The sequence below is a fragment of the Lagenorhynchus albirostris genome, chromosome 19 (assembly GCF_949774975.1).
Source record: "Lagenorhynchus albirostris chromosome 19, mLagAlb1.1, whole genome shotgun sequence".
Lineage (NCBI taxonomy): Eukaryota > Metazoa > Chordata > Mammalia > Artiodactyla > Delphinidae > Lagenorhynchus > Lagenorhynchus albirostris.
Genome location: NC_083113.1, coordinates 14,628,241 through 14,643,991, shown reverse-complemented (window position 1 = coordinate 14,643,991; position 15,751 = coordinate 14,628,241). Strand labels below are relative to the sequence as shown.

The following is a 15,751-nucleotide window of genomic DNA, read 5'->3' as shown; positions in this document are numbered from 1 at the left end:
CACCATTGTGCTGGATTGTTGACATTGGGGGGTAGGTGGGCATACAGGAATTCTGCCCTCCTCTCCCCCGCCAACCCAAGAAAACCAAGACGGCAGCAGAGACTGGAGTCATGTTTATTCAGAGACAGGGGCATGTCGTGATCACTAATGTGTGTCCGCTGGGGAGGGAGGTGTGGGGACTGGTTCCTAACACCCCGTCAGGGACTCATTCCTGGATGTAGAGGTTGCTGGGGGCAGTAGGATCATCTGCTGGGCGTGTCTCCACCACCACAGGCCTAGGGAAGGAAGAGAGAAGTCAGTTCATTCATGCATTTGTTCATTCCTTCATCTGCAGAGGAGTTTATGGAGTCTTTGCCAGCACAATGCTGGGCTATAGCAGTGAATGAGCACACATGGCCCCTGCCCTCGGGGAGCTCCATCTAGAGCAGGAGACCAACATGAATCAGTGAATCAGATGAATGCAAAGAAGCATGAGGCACATAACAGGGAAACCTAGCCCAAGGGGTCAGCCAAGGTGCCCCCAAAGAATGGATGGTGGAGCCTGAAAGAGGCTCAGGAGGGAACTTGGTGAAAAGGCAGGGAAGAGTGTTCTGGGCAGAGAGAACAGCCTGTGCAAAGGCCTTGAGGTGGGAGAGAGCCTGGGGTTTGACTGCAGAAGTCATGGTTTGTGAGCTATGACCAGTATTGGGTATTTATCCTGAGGTCACGGGAAGGATTTAAGCAGGTGGAGAGTGACACAATCAGATCTGGATTTTAAAAGACCCCTCTGGGCTTCCCTGGTGGCGCAGTGGTTAAGAATCCTCCTGCCAATGCAGAGGACACAGGTTTGAGCCCTGGTCCGGGAAGATCCCACACGCCATGGAGCAACTAAGCCCGTGCGCCACAACTACTGAGCCTGCGCTCTAGAGGCCGTGAGCCACACTACTGAGCCCATGCACCACAACTACTGAAGCCCGCGCGCCTAGAGCCCATGCTCCGCAACAAGAGAAGCCACCGCAATGAGAAGCCCACGCACTGCAACCAAGAGTAACCCCCGCTCGCCGCAACTAGAGAAAGCCCGCGCGCAGCAACGAAGACCCAACACAGCCAAAAATAAAGAAAGAAAAAAAAAGATAACATCACCAGTAATGGGACAAAACATGTGCTTCCTGATCTGATGCAGTGAAAGGACACACCATCATTTCTGTGGTATTCCTGCCCCAAACGCTTAACCTGGAAACCTCAAACCCAGTTGAGGGACATTCTGTAAAACAAGTTTCCTGTACTCTTCAAAAGTGTCAAGGTTATGAAAAGCCAGGAAAGTCTGAAGAATTGTCCTAGGCTCAAGACTAAAGAAACATTACTCCAAAATGCAGCCCATCATCCTGGATTATATCCTGGACGAGAAAAAACGTATTATTTTTTGGTTATAAAGAGCAAGAGCATCATTGGAACAACTGGTGAGACTTGAACGAACGTGTGAATTAGAAGGTAGTGATATTTCACTGTTATTTTCTTGATTTTGACAGCTGTATTGTGGTTTGTAAGAGTATGTCCTGGCCTTCATTTAGGAAACATACACTGAAGTATTTAGGGGTAAATTGGCATCACGTCTGCAATTCACATGCAAATAGAAAAAAAGTATACATATATGAAAGGGAAGAATAAAGCAAATGTGGCTAAAACATAATATATGGGGAATCTGGGTGAAGGGGATACACAATTTTTAAATTTATTTTTGCAACTTCTCTGAGAGTCTAAAATTATGTCAAAATAAAAAGTTAGGATAAAAATTTAAAAATGAAAATTCCACCTTGGCTGCTGTGTGGGGAATGGACTATAGGGGGCAGAGATGGAAGCAGGGAGACCAGGTGAGAGGATGTCCAGGCCACAGATACAGGTGGCTGGGGATACCTCCGGATGCCCTCTCCACATCAGAAGCCCCCCCTTCCCGAGTTCATACCTGGGGGAGCCAAGCAGACGGAAGGTGAGGGTGGGGTCTCTCAGCTCCTGCAGCAGCTGGGGGAAAAGGTGCTGTGTCAGTGTCTCTCCTTTAAAGAGAGCAGGGGACAAGGTCTCTGAACTCCTCAGGTCCAGAAATAATCATTCTTGCCAACACCGCTCATCAGCTGTGTGACGTCAGGCGAGTTACTTAACCTCTCTGCACCTCAGATTACTAACCTTTGAAATCATATTACCTACCTGATAGGCAATCACGAAGATTAAGTAAAATACAAAACTGTAAGGGCAGAGCCTGACACATGGTGTTCTGTGAGGTAAGCACCATTTTTCACTCCATTTTCCACTCCATTTTCCGGATGAGAAAAGTGAGGCACAGGAAGATTAAGTCATTGGCCTAAGGTCATTCAGCTGGATTCCAACCCAGGCAGTCTGGGCCATGCTCTTAACCCACATATCTCTACAGTGACCCTGGATGAGGTCTGGACCTAAGCGACACTGGGGTAAAGAAGGGGACCCGTCTGAACTGAGCCTAGAGAAAGCTTCTCCTCCAGGACTTCACACCCTGACTCAGTTCTCCCATTCCATCTGATGAATGAGATGACTGACATGGGAGGGGCTGGGTTGCGGGGGCTGGGACGGAGGAGCTTACCTGGTCCGAGCCTAGAGCCCACACCTGCACTCCATGCTTCCAGAAGGCCTGGAGCCGACCCCCGACCATAGCTGGGAGGAAAGCAGTGCCTGTTACCCTTGGCTTTCCCTTAAGCCTCCAACCTGGACCCCGGACCCTATCATCCCGGCACATACCCACGGCCTCCACTGCTTCAGTCATGGGGATCTCTGGAGTTCGAAGCCCCCTGACTGGGGCCCCCTCTGGGGTCACCAGCTTCAGAGACCCTAGAAGGAGGTAGAGCGGGGTCTTTAAGAGCAGTAAGCGGGACTTAGGAGGTTATGGAGGGACCAGACAATAAATTCAGCGTGAGAAGCAAAGCAGGATGGACAAGGACTGGAGGGGCTCAGCGTTTCTGAGAGAGGTACAGGTTCTGGGTTTCGGAGATCTAGGAATAGTGGGGGAAAGGGAGGGAGGAAGATTCTTACCGTCCATCAACACCATCACCTTGTCTTCCTCGACCTGAGTCACCTGTACTGGTCCCTTGTGCTCTGCTTGAGAGGCGGGGGTTCAAGGACCAATTCCACCTCACTCCGCCTTTCCCAAGCAAGCGGGCTAGGCACCCTGTCCATTCCCAAGCAAAAGGGCTAAACCTCGCCCATCATAGAGTTCCCCAGTTCCCTATCATCAATCTCACCGATTATATATACCCAATGTTCTCCCGTCCCCTCTCGTTTTAACCCCTTTCTCAATTACGCCTCAGGCTAAGCACCGCCCAGCCACCCAGACCCAACCCTTCCAAACTGATAAGCCCCACCCCTCCCAGAGCCTGCACCTGTGCTCATCTCGCCCAGCCAGCAGGAGAGCGCGCCGAAGCGCACGGTGTGGAAGAGCACCGACTTCGCAGGCCGCCCGGGGCTCACGCCGATGCACACGGCGGGCAACTCGGAGCCTGGCCCGGTCAGCAGTGCAAACACCGGCAGAGGCGTAGGTAGCGGGAACAGCACCTGCTGCGGAACGCGCAGGGAGGGGCGGGCTCAGAGAAGGCTTGGGGCGGGGCCTGAGCGGGGGCGGGGCCTTGGAGGACAGTGGGCGTGGGGCTTCCGAAGTATTTCCTAAGTATTCCCTTGCCAAGAAACTTCAGGGGGTGAGGCCTCAGAGGGCTTAGAAATTGACGGATGTGCCCTCAGAGTGGGCGCGGCTTCCGTTTGGGGGCGTGCCGCCTTGGCGACAGAGAGGCAGGGCCCCCGGGGGCTGTGGCCCCAAAGGCAGCAAAGTCTCCTTAGAGACTCAAAGAACCTGAATGGGGTCTCCTTAGAGGTGGGGGGAGGGGCATAGGGCCTGAAGAATAATTAGGCCGGGGTGAGGAGCGGAGCTGAAAGATCAGTGAGGAGCCTCCAGGTGGGCGGGGCCTTGGGGAGATTGGGGCGGGGCCTCGGGTGGAAGGCCGGATTCGTGGAGCTCTCAACAGAAGCGTAGAGTGGATGGCCCTGGCCACCCAATCTGACAAAGTCCCCAGCGTCTGCAGGCTCCCTACCCGGACCAGCAGGAACTTGTTCATGGGCTGGTACCACTGAAGCAGGACCACGGATGTCTCCAATGCCCCACACAGGAACGGGCCCCCGGAGCTCGCGCCCTCTGCTGTGGAGGTAAGGATACATCTTTCCCCGGGCTCTGTTCACCCTGCCTTAACTCTGCAATCCTCTCCGGTCGAGAGGGAGTCCAAGTCCCGCCCCTGGTCCCGCCCCCTCTCTGCACACCCATGGGGTTTTCTCTCACCCACACAGCACGCCCGGCAGCCTTTGGTGTCCTGGATCTTAGTGGAGACCATGTTCTTCCTGCAGAAGAAGGGAGGCGTGAATGGGGGGAGGGACGGCAGAAATGAGGCATTAGAGGGGTCAGAGGTGCCACTGCGGGCTGGTACCTTGCCAGTAGCCGGTGGGGGCTAATGTGAGCGATGGGGCTTCCTGTTCTGGCCTCTTTCCGTTCCAGTAGGCCCAAGATGCTATGAGAATACAGGTGGGGGGTCTTTCCTGCAGTGTGTGTGTATGTAGGAGAAGCAGGCAGTTATAGGACACTGCACACTCCCACCTTTTCCCTATCCCATCACTTGGCCCCATCCCTTTAAAATGCCCAAGCCCTCAAGTCTCAAGCACCTTTATTTACTCATTTTTCACGCAACATATTTTAAATGCCCACTGTAGGCCAGGCACTGTGCTTGGCTCTGGTGAACCATTAATGGTGAGTAAAATAATTACGTTCCCTACCCTCGTGGTGCTTGTAGCCACATGACAAATGATGGACACTTAACCAGTCAGATGAAGTTACACACATTACAAAATTTAAGAAAAACATATCTACAAATTCTGCAAAAGTCTGTCATCACAAACTTTTGGCTTGGGGTCTCCTCATAAATTAGAAATTCTTTTACACAAAGTGTTTATAAAACAATGACACATAATTTTAATCTACCACTTGCTCGCTCTATTTTAGTAAAGCATGGAACAAGTACTAACTGTCATCTGAACATCAAGGAAATGTAAAGACTGACTTCTTGTGGAAATTACCTCAAAACTGACTTGAGAGGTGGGCACTACTGTGAGCCCCATTTTACAGAGGGGGAGACTGAGGCTCAGGGAGAAGTCTCTTGCCCCAAGTCCGACAGTGGAAAAGTGGCTGGAATTTGAACTGTAGGCTCTGTGAAGGGGGAGCCTAATTTTTTTTTTATTCAGCCATGCCCAGCTATCTCCCAACCCATTGACTCCTTAAGTTCTGACTCCCCACCCTCCCACCCAGCCATAACCAGACCTGAGAGAGACATGAGGACATTGTTGATAGAGTACACCCAGGTAGTCCGGCTAGAAAAAAGCTGTAGAGGAAGGGGAGATGGCTCCTGTAAGACCCCAGCAACCCCAGCTCCAGCCCCCACCCTTGGCCCATCCTAGGTGCTGCCCCTCACCATCTCCAGTGTGGCCTCCTGATCATTTCGGTTCAGGATGAAAATGCCTTCCTCGGCCCCCAGGAGCAGGTGCTGGTCTGGGGAGCACAGACATGAGGATGCTGGGACCTGCCTCATAGTGGGGGACTTCCCAGACCCCCCTATGGCCCCAAACACTGGTACTCTGTTCGCCAGCCCTGACCCTCAATTCTCTGCTCTCCCTCCAAACTGACACTTCCGGCCTCTGTTTCCCCAAATCTGAACTCAAACCCTGACCAGTTCTCCTGAGCTGATCTCACTCTCACCAGCCTCTGACCACCACTGGTTCTGGTGGTTCTTCCATCCCTGACTCGCAAATCCTGACCCTCTGTCCCCTCAATTCTGCCCCCAACATTAGATGTGACTCCCCAAATAGCCCTCTAAATTCTTTCCCTCTTTCTCCCCAGTTCTGGTCCCTGAATGCTAATCCTATCTCAACACTGATCCTCAAATTCAGACAGCCCTCCATGTGGCTTTTTCTGTCCAGTGTGACCCCGAAAACTCTAATACTGTTTCCTTAACATTTATCCCTCACTGACCTTGTCTCCACATCTTTGATCCCCAAACTCTCTCCCCTTCTGCTACATTCTAATCCCCAAAACTCCTGGCCCCCAAATCCTGATCCCAGTCTCTCTACCATTAACCTACAACCGAGGTTAATGGGGTCCAACTGTCCTGGATCTTGTACCCCAAACTCTGACCTTTCTGCTATATCTGACACTCCTTTTTAAAAATTTATTTATTTTTTATTTTGGCCACACCGCACAGCATGTGGGACCTTAGTTCCCCCGACCAGGGATCGAACCCCTGCCCCCTGCGGTGGAAGCGCGGAGTCTTAACCACTGGACCCCCGGGGAAGTCCCATATCTGACACTCCCGGCCTCCAAACTCTAATTTTCCTAGTCTTCACTCTCAAACCCATCTTCGCTCTACCCATCTTTGATCCCTCAACTCCACCTGTAACTCCTGGCTGTGCCCCTGCCTCAGCTCTGCCACTCCCTCCCCTCCCCTGTCCCTGCCTTTGTGCCTTCCATTAAGGGCCCTCCCCGTCCCCACCACATTCTCCATGACCCTCCTGAATGCTCACCCTTGGTGGAGGGGTGCGTCCAGGCTGCTGTGCTGTGGATCCGGAGGGGGCAGCCATTGAATAACTTTACAAGAAGGGCACATCCCTGGGTGGGCCATGGGGGCGGGGCAACAGCAGATCCAGCAAAAGGGAGGAGGGGACAGGAAGGCGTGGTGGTTAAGATTTGGAAGCAAGAGTGCCAAGGTTCAAATCCTGCCTCTGCTTCCTCAAAGGTTTATACCTTGGAAAGCTACTTAACCGCTCTGTGCCTCAGTTTCCCCAGTTTGAAATGGGGGATAACACCTATCTCTACGACATCTACCTCTTTCTGTGAAGGTATACACCTTGTAAAGACACGAGATCAGTGTCTGGCACAGAGGAACTGCTCAACGTATGTCACCTGTTATATTATTAGTCTTCCCAGCCCAAGCCCCCCACTCCCACCATGCATCCCCAGCCCCATCCAGAGGTGTGAGTCCTCAGCACGGCTGGCCTCACCTTTCTCTTCATCTTTTCCTTCTTGGGGGGCAACAGTGGGGGCTGGTCAGGCTCCCAGGGGGCTGGGTTCCAGAGTGAGGGTTCTGAGATGGGGTGGGGAAAATCAGCCCCCAAACCCCCCTAACCCTGCCACACCCCACCTCTGCCCACCTCCCACCCCAGCCTGCCCTGTCACCTGAGTGGGCAGTTAGGTGGGGGCTTCGCGTGACTGGGGGAGGCCCAAGATGTGGGGTGCGTGGAGGAGGCCCACTGGCACATCGGACCAGCACCCCCGGGCTCAGCTGTCCCTCATCCCCAGTCTCCCCAGGACCCTCGTCCGATGGAGAACGGAACTTGGGCTTTGGAGAGAGAGAAGGACGGTGGGGGAATACATTAGATGATCTGAGAGAGAGGGCGCCCTTCAATCTGCCTCCACCAGCACTGACAGTAGGTCATGGCTCTGACCCTCCCCACGATGTCCGACCACCACTCCAGCCTTCCCCTCTAACCCACGCCCAACATCGACACATGCCAGCAACTAAAGGGCGAGTGCTGGGTGCAGCAGGCGTTTCCAAGGACCAGCTACTGATCAGTGTCCATCGGGCTAAATATTCTGAGTCCCACCCCTAGGGTCGGGGTTACCACTTCCAGATCCCAATGTGCTTATCGTCCCAGTCTTCCCAGAATTCAAAGGACCCGGCATCCCAGACTCCAGCCCTAGAGGGCTCAGTATCCCAGCATCTATGGACTCTGGCCTCCTGGCCCCGTGGCCCCCAGCTCTGACCCAGGGCCTTACCTTGGGGGGCAGCGGAGGAGGTGTGTCTTCTGCAGGGGTGGGGCTGGAACACAATGATGGGGTAAGCAGGTGCGGGTGTGGGGAACAAGCACTGGGGAGGGTTGGGGCCAGAGGTTTGAGCTCAGGAGGCTCAGAGGGCAACGCGGTCTGGGCTGGGGCCGGGGGTTAAAGGACTGATAACCATGATGTTAACGGTAACAGCAACTCCTGGATATCGAGTGCTGACAGCGCAGCAAGTCTCTGCACCTTCACGCCCACCTTGGAACACAGATCCTATGAGCTCCTGGGGTCAGGTTCTCACTTGGTGCCAGGCGCGCTGCCCGTGACCCCATGACAGACGAGACGTGTGGGATGGATGGGTGGGCCCTGAGGCTGACACAGGCCTGGGGCTGGGGGAGATGGGGGCCTGGGCCGACTGCTGGGGCTGAGGGCCTGACATGGGGGAAAGGTTCAGCCTGAGGCTGGGTGAGATGAAGAAAGATGAGGGCTGGGGGTTGAGGGTTAGGACTGCCGTTGAGATCTGGGGATGGGAGCAACCTCTGGCCGGAGCCGGGGACTGAGATGTAGCAGTGGGCCCAGGGTTGCGTTGGGGTGGGGTTGAGGGTCAGGGGTCCGGCGTGAAGGAAGGTGGGGGCATTGAGGGTCCAGTCAGGGGTCAGGGGTCAGCGCTGAGTGGTAGAAGGAAAGCAGGGGCTGAGGCTGGGGTCGGGGTGGAAGGAAGGCGGGGTCGCAGGAAGGTGGGGGCTGGGGGGGGGCCTGTGGAGCTGTCTTACATGTCCACGTCGTCGTAGTCATCATCAGACTCCGACAGGTGCCTCCTGAGGAGGGACAGGTATAAGCCTCGGGTGGTCCCCGCATGTAGCCCAGCCTGCCTCCCACCCTGAGGGTCCCTGACCTAGGACTGCTGCTCTTGAAGTCTCCAGGGGGCTGTAAGCGAGCCTGCGGGATAGTAAAGGGTCAGCAGTGGCCCAGTGGGAGGGGAGGGGAGGGCGGCTGGGCGGCAGGGGAGGCATCTCACCGTGTCGGCTGTGGGTCTGGACTCCATGCCTCTGAGCTTCCTGAACTCCATGTGCCGCCCTGGGGGTAACACACAGTGAGCTGGGGAAGTGGATTTGGGAACAAAAAGAGTAGAATTGGGGGTGGGGTCTGGGATCAGGGTCTTAGGACTGGAGCTGTCGCTCCAGGGGAGGGATCTTGGTTTACAGGGGTCTCATTTGGGGGTCAGGGTTTGAGATCAGGGAGCTGGGGGCTCAGAATGGTTACAGAGTGTTTGTTTTGAGGTTCCAGCTGGGTACCAAGGATCAGACAAAGATTTCTGAGGTCTCTGGGAGTCCTGGTGGTTGTGGGAAGTCTCAGGGGCTCTGTCTGCAGGACAGAGAGGTAGGGGTCTCTAGCGGCACTTTGTAGATCAGGTGGTGATGAGGTTTTCTCTGGGGTCTCCTGTGGGGTCAGATGGTGATGGGGTTCTCTGGGGCCTCTGGCCGTCTGATGAGGGGGCATCTCTTGGCTTATAGGATCAGGTGTCCCCGGACGTAGGGGTTCTCTACTCACGACAGCAATCCGCGTCTGGGATCCCCAGAGAGCTGGAGCGATGGGTGGATCTGATCCGCCGAGGGATGGCGGGGGGGAGCTGGGCAGAGCAGCGACTGCATCAGGACCATGCCCTCTAGCAGCCCTCACCACCCTGTGGGCCCAGCTTGGAGCCCTTGGTCCTCCCATAACCTCTGTGCCTCCAGCCCTGCGCCAAGCTCCCCATCCTCACTGGCTTTTTTCCTTCTAAGACAGGCAGCAAGGGGGTGCTCCAGGCAGGGGAACAGCGTGAGCGAAGTGGGGGGGCGGGTCCCTCACCTCAGGCTCCTCATCTTCAATCTCGCCAACAGGGGCCCCCTTCCCTGGGTTCCTCAGTTTGTCAAGAAGATCTACGATCAGGCCTCTGTTTAGCCCAGGCTGGGACACCAGTTGATGCTGGGGAGGGGAGGAGGGTGTCAGCAGACAGAGGGCTGGGCTGGAGAGAGAGGGTTGGGACGAGGGGCTGGAGAACCCATCTAAGGGAATCTAGTGGGGAAGTTGCCAACAGAGGAAGACGCAGGGAATTCTGGGGACCTGGGGGATTCTGAGGAGTCTGACGGGATTAGATAAACTTAGGGTAGGGCACTTCCCTGGCGGTCCAGTGGTTAAGAGTCCCCGCTTCCACTACAGGGGGCACGGGCTCCATCGCTACTCAAGGAAATAAGATCCCGCGTGCGCGCATCGCGGCCAAAAAAGAAAAAATAGGGTAGTTGGAGAATTCCAAAGGTGTCTTAGAGGGGACTGGAGTTCCCCTGGAATTCCAAAGCACAGCCAGGAATGGGTCCTGAAGCCCCTGGGAATTTGTGAGTTTTAAGAACTCAGCGTATCTTGGAAAAAGGTCTGGGATACAATTTGCAGAGTCTTGGGGATCCCTGGGGAATTCGGAGGGACTAGGGACTTTGAAAGGGCCATGGGGGTTCTGTGGGATGAAATTATCAACGTTCTAGGGAGCTGTGGGAGGCCCTGGGGGATTCCGGGGGTGAGTCTGGGAAGGCTTCTCTGGGATGGGAGGTTTACAGTGAGCATCTTGGTGGCGCTGGGTCGTTTCTTGGGGCTCTTAGTGAGGGTGACTTTGACAAAGTTGTGGAAGGCAGCCGACCTTGGGAGGAAGAAGGCAAGTTCTGCGGTGAGGGCGCCAGAGACCCTCCCATCAGACCATCGCCCCTGGCTCCACCCTCCCTCTCCCTCCTTCCCATCAACCTCTCCTACCATTTGCCTTTTTCCTTTAGCCTTGGGGGCTGGTAGCCACTCTTGGTCATGAGGAAGAGAACTCTGTAAACAGAGTAGGACAGAATATGGGGATCAGACTTTCCAGCGGAGGTCAGACCTCATGGCTCAAGGGAACCCCGATAGCACTAAGATCAGCAGAGAGCCAAGTGGGGGACAGAATGAGAACGAGGGTTAGGATTTACAAGGCATGGGATGCCACTTCTAGGGGATACTGCTAATCGCATTACAGAGCTCCTGCAGTCTCGCAGGGAGCCTCAAGATGGCGCTCCCCGTGTTGGGGGCTCCTGGTGTGGAGGGCTGGAGAAAAGGCTTTCTGGGCTCAGGGGAGCCTGAGGGTCTCGGATGGAGCTCAGAGCAAGGGGGTGTCTCCTGTAGGGGGTCTCGTGGTGGGGAAGCAGGTTGGGGGCTGGTGTCCAGGGTCAGAGTTGAGTGGGGTCTCTGGGACTAGGGGGACATGCCCACATCTGCCTACCTGAGAGGGTGCACGTCAAAGAGCGGTGGTTGTAGCTCGGCTAATTCGATGGCTGTGACGCCCAGGGACCAGATGTCACACAGCTCATTGTAGCCCCCCTTCAGGGCCACGGCCGCCACCTCTGGAGCCATCCTGGGGGCAGAGACCCTCAGAGAGCCAGGGCTGACACAGGAGGACGAGGGGAGACTTTGGGGGGGGTAGGAGAGAGACAAGGAGAACGGGGCATACAGAGAGACAGATGCAGAGAGAAACATAAAGATGGAGAGAGACAGACATAAAGACGGAGCGAGGTAAAGGCAGAGAGACAGAGACAGAGAGAGAGAGAGAGGGAGGCAAACGTGGACAGATATGGAAAGACAGAGAGATCAGGATAAAAATCAACACAAACACTGAGAGGAACAGGTGGAGGGGGCACAGAGAGCCCTAGGTAAATGGAAAACTCAAAAGGGAGCCCAAGAGAAGACAGAACATTCAACAGAACAAGGTAGAGGCAGGGCAAAAAGCCAGGATGGAGATTCCCAGAGACCCAGGCTGGGAAAAGCTGCTGCCCCCTGTACCACCCCCAGCTGCCAGCCAGGCACCCCTCACCAGTAGGGTGTCCCAATGAAAGAGAGGCGTCGAGCCAGCGTTGCCCCGATCTGGGCCGAGATACCAAAGTCAGCTAGAGGCAGAGAGAGAGATATAGTGACCTCTCCTGTCCCCTTGGGCCCCCAGCCAGTCCCCCTCCAGAGCCCCACCAGCCACACTCACCCAGTCTGACCTCCCCAGCATCATTGATGAGGATGTTGGCTCCCTGGGGAAGAGGGGGCGATTAGAGGCTGTCAGAGATACCCCCCAAGTCCAATGCTGCCGCCACTCCCTGTCCCACACCACCCCGAGCCCTCCAAGCACCACTCCCATATCCTGGGCTCCCCACCCACCAAGGCCACCTTTCTGCCCCTAGACCACCTTGATGTCCCGGTGTATCTTCTTCTGTGAGTGGAGATAGGCCAGTCCCTGGGGAGGAGGGTGGACACGGGGGCTGTAAGTGTCCGGGGGCTGGAGCAGGGCCCTGCCCCTACCCAAGCCCACAGAGCATCTCCTCACCTGGAGCACTTCCCGGCAGACATAGCTGATCTGGAGCTCTGACAGGGGGCCTGTCACTGCAAAGGTCACGCCGGTGCGGTGTTGGGTGCGGGCCAGGCCCCTGGCCGCCACCCACACCAGCTGAGAGGGTGCCACATAGAGAGGGGGAAACAGGATGGGACAAGTAGGGGGAGGAGGCAAAGGGGTGGTCAGCAACGGAGAGAGGGGCAGCGATGCAGGGAACCAGAGGCCGGAGGGAGAGAGATTCGTTCAACATATATTTACCGCGTGCCTACTGTGTGCCAGCCACCGTGGCAGGCACCGGGGATACAGCTGTGGACAAAAGAGGCAGAGATCCCTGCCCTCATGGACAGAACATTCCGGTGGGGGAGATGGACAGTAGACAAGATAAACAGGTAAGATATACAGTACGTGAGATGCTAATAAATAGAAGAAAAATAAAGCAAGAAAAGACAACAGGAAATATGTGTGGGAAGGGGTATGACATTTTACACAGGGTGATCAACCCTGAGAAGGTGACGGGGGTGAAGACGGGAGCCGCCAGTGCAAAGGCCCAGAGGCAGGAGAGTGCCTGGTGGGTCTGGAAAGCAGTAAAGTGGATGGAGCGGAGATGAGGTGTGTCTGCTTGGGGTGTGCCAGTGGGGGTCAGACTTGCCGGCTGTGATGAGAAATTTGGGCTTGGCTTTGGAGGGAACTGGAAGGTATGGAAGGGCTCTGAGCAGGGGGTGATGTCACTTTGTAAAATGAGGAAAGGCAGAGAGAGACAGGGAGAGAGACAGAGAGAGAAAGAGAATCAGGAACAGACCCAAATTGAGGCAGAGAAAGAAAGACATGGTCGGAGAACAAAAAGTGGGAAAACAGACATGGTGAGAGAGAGACACACAAAGGGGTGAAGAGGATACACTAGAGAGAGACAGTAGGCAGAGGGGTTAGAGACCAGGTCTGACGGGCTGGCAGGGTGAGTCACTTCCTCTCTGTGGGCCTCAGTTTCCCCCTCTGAGGACTTCTTAATGAAGTCCTTCCTTCCTGGCATTTGAGGTCTGAGGCCAGAGGGAGACCGGGAGATGGTCGAAGATAGAGGTGCGCAAGAGAAAACTCGAAGTGATCAGAGGCCCACCCCACCCACACCCTCCAATGCTCCGAGAGAGTGAAAAGCAGGCTAAGAGAATCAGAAATACAGTCACTATTAAACGAACATGTGGGCACTGAGGATGAGCCAGAAATGCAGAAATACTCAAACGCATGAATACACCTTGGTGAGAAAATGCAGACACGGGGAAGATGGGGCAGGGGAAGTAGAGGGGATCATTGCATGCAGAAAGACTGGGGCTGGACTCTCAGGTCCTGGAGGACAGGGGTCAGTGCCCGCTCGGTCACCACAGTATCCCCAGCATCATACAGGCCAGACCAGGCCCAGAGGAGGGGCCGGCTTACTGTGTGAAATATGGACCGTAAAGACAGTCCCAGGAGACACAAAGGCAGAGAGACAGGACAGGCGAATTGGGGGGAATGGGGCTACCTGGATCCCCGTGCCCTTCCTCTCACCTTGGTAGATGTCCTGGAGAGAACCAGCCCCACAGAATTCCATGCAGATCCAGAGCTTCTGCAGCCTGTAACAGTTCAAAAGCAATACTAATAACAGCAGTAATGATTATAGGATACCTCCTGGCTCACTGTCCATCTTATTCTAGTTCAACAAGAACTTTAATGTGAGAGCTGTCATCTCTCTATTGCCCACTACAGTGAGAGCATCCCATTTTATAGATGGGGAAGTTGAGGCTCAGAGAGGAAATATATGTTTAGGATCAACTGGAGTGGAACCCAGCTCTTTGGGCTCCTGACCCATGGCATCCTCTGTCGTCCCATGCTAACCTAGGAGACAGGGTAGAGACCTCACAGGTTGTGGAAGTTCGGAGGGGACAGAGGAGCTAGGATACCAGGTCTGGGGGACAGAGGACTTTATTGGGGCATCTGGGATCTTAATTTGGGGGTCAGGGAATTTAGGGGTTCGTATTAAAGGAAATGAAAGTGAAACTAGGGGACCCGAAGGGCAAAATGATGAAAGATTAGTTTTAGGGGACTTGGTTTCAGGTTTGGTTACTCTGAAGGGGTCAGTTTGGTGGACCCCTAGTCAGAAATGGGAGTTATTTATTGGAGATTAGATTTGGGGGTGCTCTGGTCAAAAAAGTGGGACTTTGGGCTGGGGATCAAGTTAGGAGTGCCCCAGTTAAAAATGGGGGTCCAGGATTAGAGGTCAGGTTAGGGGGTACCCTGGTCAGGAATGGGAGCTCGCGGGTAGGGGCTGGGCTGGGTGTCAGGGCAGGTCTGAGGCTCATCACCAGAGATAACTCCCATGGTAGGCAACGATGTTGGCGTGCCGACAAGTTTTCAAGATGAGGATTTCCTTCTGAAGTGTGGAAACATCATCGTCTGCAAGGAGGGACAGAGAGAAAAGGCTGCTGCAGGAAGGGAGTATGGGGGAGATCCCAGTGTCCCAGGAGGTGGGCGTGTGGGGAAGAAGCTCCTGAGGTCCTCTCCTCACCAGGCTCCATCTTCACCATCTTCAACGCCACCAGGTCCCCCGTCACCTTGTCTCGAGCCTTGTAAAGGGGAAGTTGGCAGTCAGGCGGGCTCCATTCGCCTGAGCTCCTCCTCAGCAACCCTGAACCAAAGCCAAGGACTGGGACCCTCTCACATCCCCTTCCCTTCTTGGGCCTCACCCCAAAGGTCACCGGTTTGAGGGTGATGGAGAATGAGGGGGTTCCTCACCTTGAAGACTTCCCCATAGGTGCCACCACCCAGCCGCTGTAGCAGGTCATAGTGGTCCCGGGGATCCCTATTAAAGATGTCAGGGTCCACGAGGTCCATTCCTGGGGCCCGGAGCTGGGCCTGCGCCCAGTGGCCAGCAGGGCCTCAGGGCTCGGAGTGCTGTCACCTCCCTCCCTCCCCACACGCCCTGCACCCGCCTTGCCTCCACCGGCTGTGGCCTCCCCCCTCCCCACTCTCGCTTCCTGCCCCAGCACAGAGCTGTGCAGCCGGCTCCACCCCCTGTCCCCTGGGCCCTAAGAGCCTGTGAGGGGCAGCTTGCCTTGGGACCCAGGGGACACCCCCTCCACTTCCAGGGCCCTGGGCTGCATGTAAACCAGATGCAAACTATCTTAATTGTGACCTGGAGGGGTGCCCTAACACTCCCTCCCCCGTTCTGGGCAGCGGCTAAAAACTACAGTTGAACCTCTGCTGAGTGCTTGAGTGCTGGGCCACAACTCAGAGATGGCAGGTCTGCACAGAGACGGCCATGCAATGTATATCACTGCTCACCGGGGGCACATACATGCACTTAGTGGTAACCTCCTGTGCGGTGCGAAGACCAGTCGACATGCAAATGCCTGGATATCCGTGTGCACATATGTGGATGTACCCAGAGCATATACATAAGTGACACATGCATGTGTATCCATGCCTGCAGTGTGCAGAATCTGTTCACACATCTCATGATGGCACACACGGGGCACTCGCTTTCACCCACAAAA

The 15,751-nt window shown here is 55.2% G+C and overlaps 1 protein-coding gene across 2 annotated transcripts; it reads right to left on the bottom strand.

Annotated features, from left to right (window-relative positions):
* Positions 1-96: 96 nt before the first annotated feature.
* MAP4K1 (mitogen-activated protein kinase kinase kinase kinase 1) lies at positions 97-15,089 on the bottom strand. Of its 2 annotated transcripts, none has more exons than XM_060131766.1 (31): positions 14,991-15,089; positions 14,764-14,821; positions 14,561-14,651; positions 13,767-13,831; positions 12,222-12,277; positions 12,084-12,131; positions 11,886-11,928; positions 11,724-11,796; positions 11,136-11,267; positions 10,643-10,705; positions 10,451-10,532; positions 9,713-9,829; positions 9,416-9,494; positions 8,883-8,941; positions 8,760-8,803; positions 8,638-8,682; positions 7,865-7,907; positions 7,265-7,427; positions 7,090-7,172; positions 6,613-6,697; positions 5,508-5,584; positions 5,357-5,417; positions 4,473-4,581; positions 4,328-4,386; positions 4,086-4,189; positions 3,384-3,558; positions 3,037-3,102; positions 2,746-2,835; positions 2,591-2,661; positions 1,943-1,998; positions 97-275 (listed from the first exon to the last, which is right to left on the bottom strand). In XM_060131766.1, exons 1-31 carry the CDS (start codon positions 15,087-15,089, stop codon positions 206-208), a joined length of 2,466 nt encoding a protein of 821 aa, XP_059987749.1. In that variant the 3' UTR covers positions 97-205. The 2 variants fall into 2 exon arrangements, with proteins under 2 accessions (XP_059987749.1, XP_059987750.1); XM_060131767.1 differs by having other exon boundaries at positions 3,037-3,099.
* Positions 15,090-15,751: the final 662 nt, after the last annotated feature.

Coding starts and splice junctions, on each gene's coding strand:
- MAP4K1 (XM_060131766.1), bottom strand. CDS start 15,089: ATGGACCTCGTGGACCCTGACATCTTTAATAGGGATCCCCGGGACCAC. Junction 5,585..6,612: donor GACGCACCCCTCCACCAAGG/GTGAGCATTCAG, acceptor TGTGCTCCCCAG/ACCAGCACCTGCTCCTGGGG. Junction 2,662..2,745: donor TGAAGCAGTGGAGGCCGTGG/GTATGTGCCGGG, acceptor CTTTCCTCCCAG/CTATGGTCGGGGGTCGGCTC.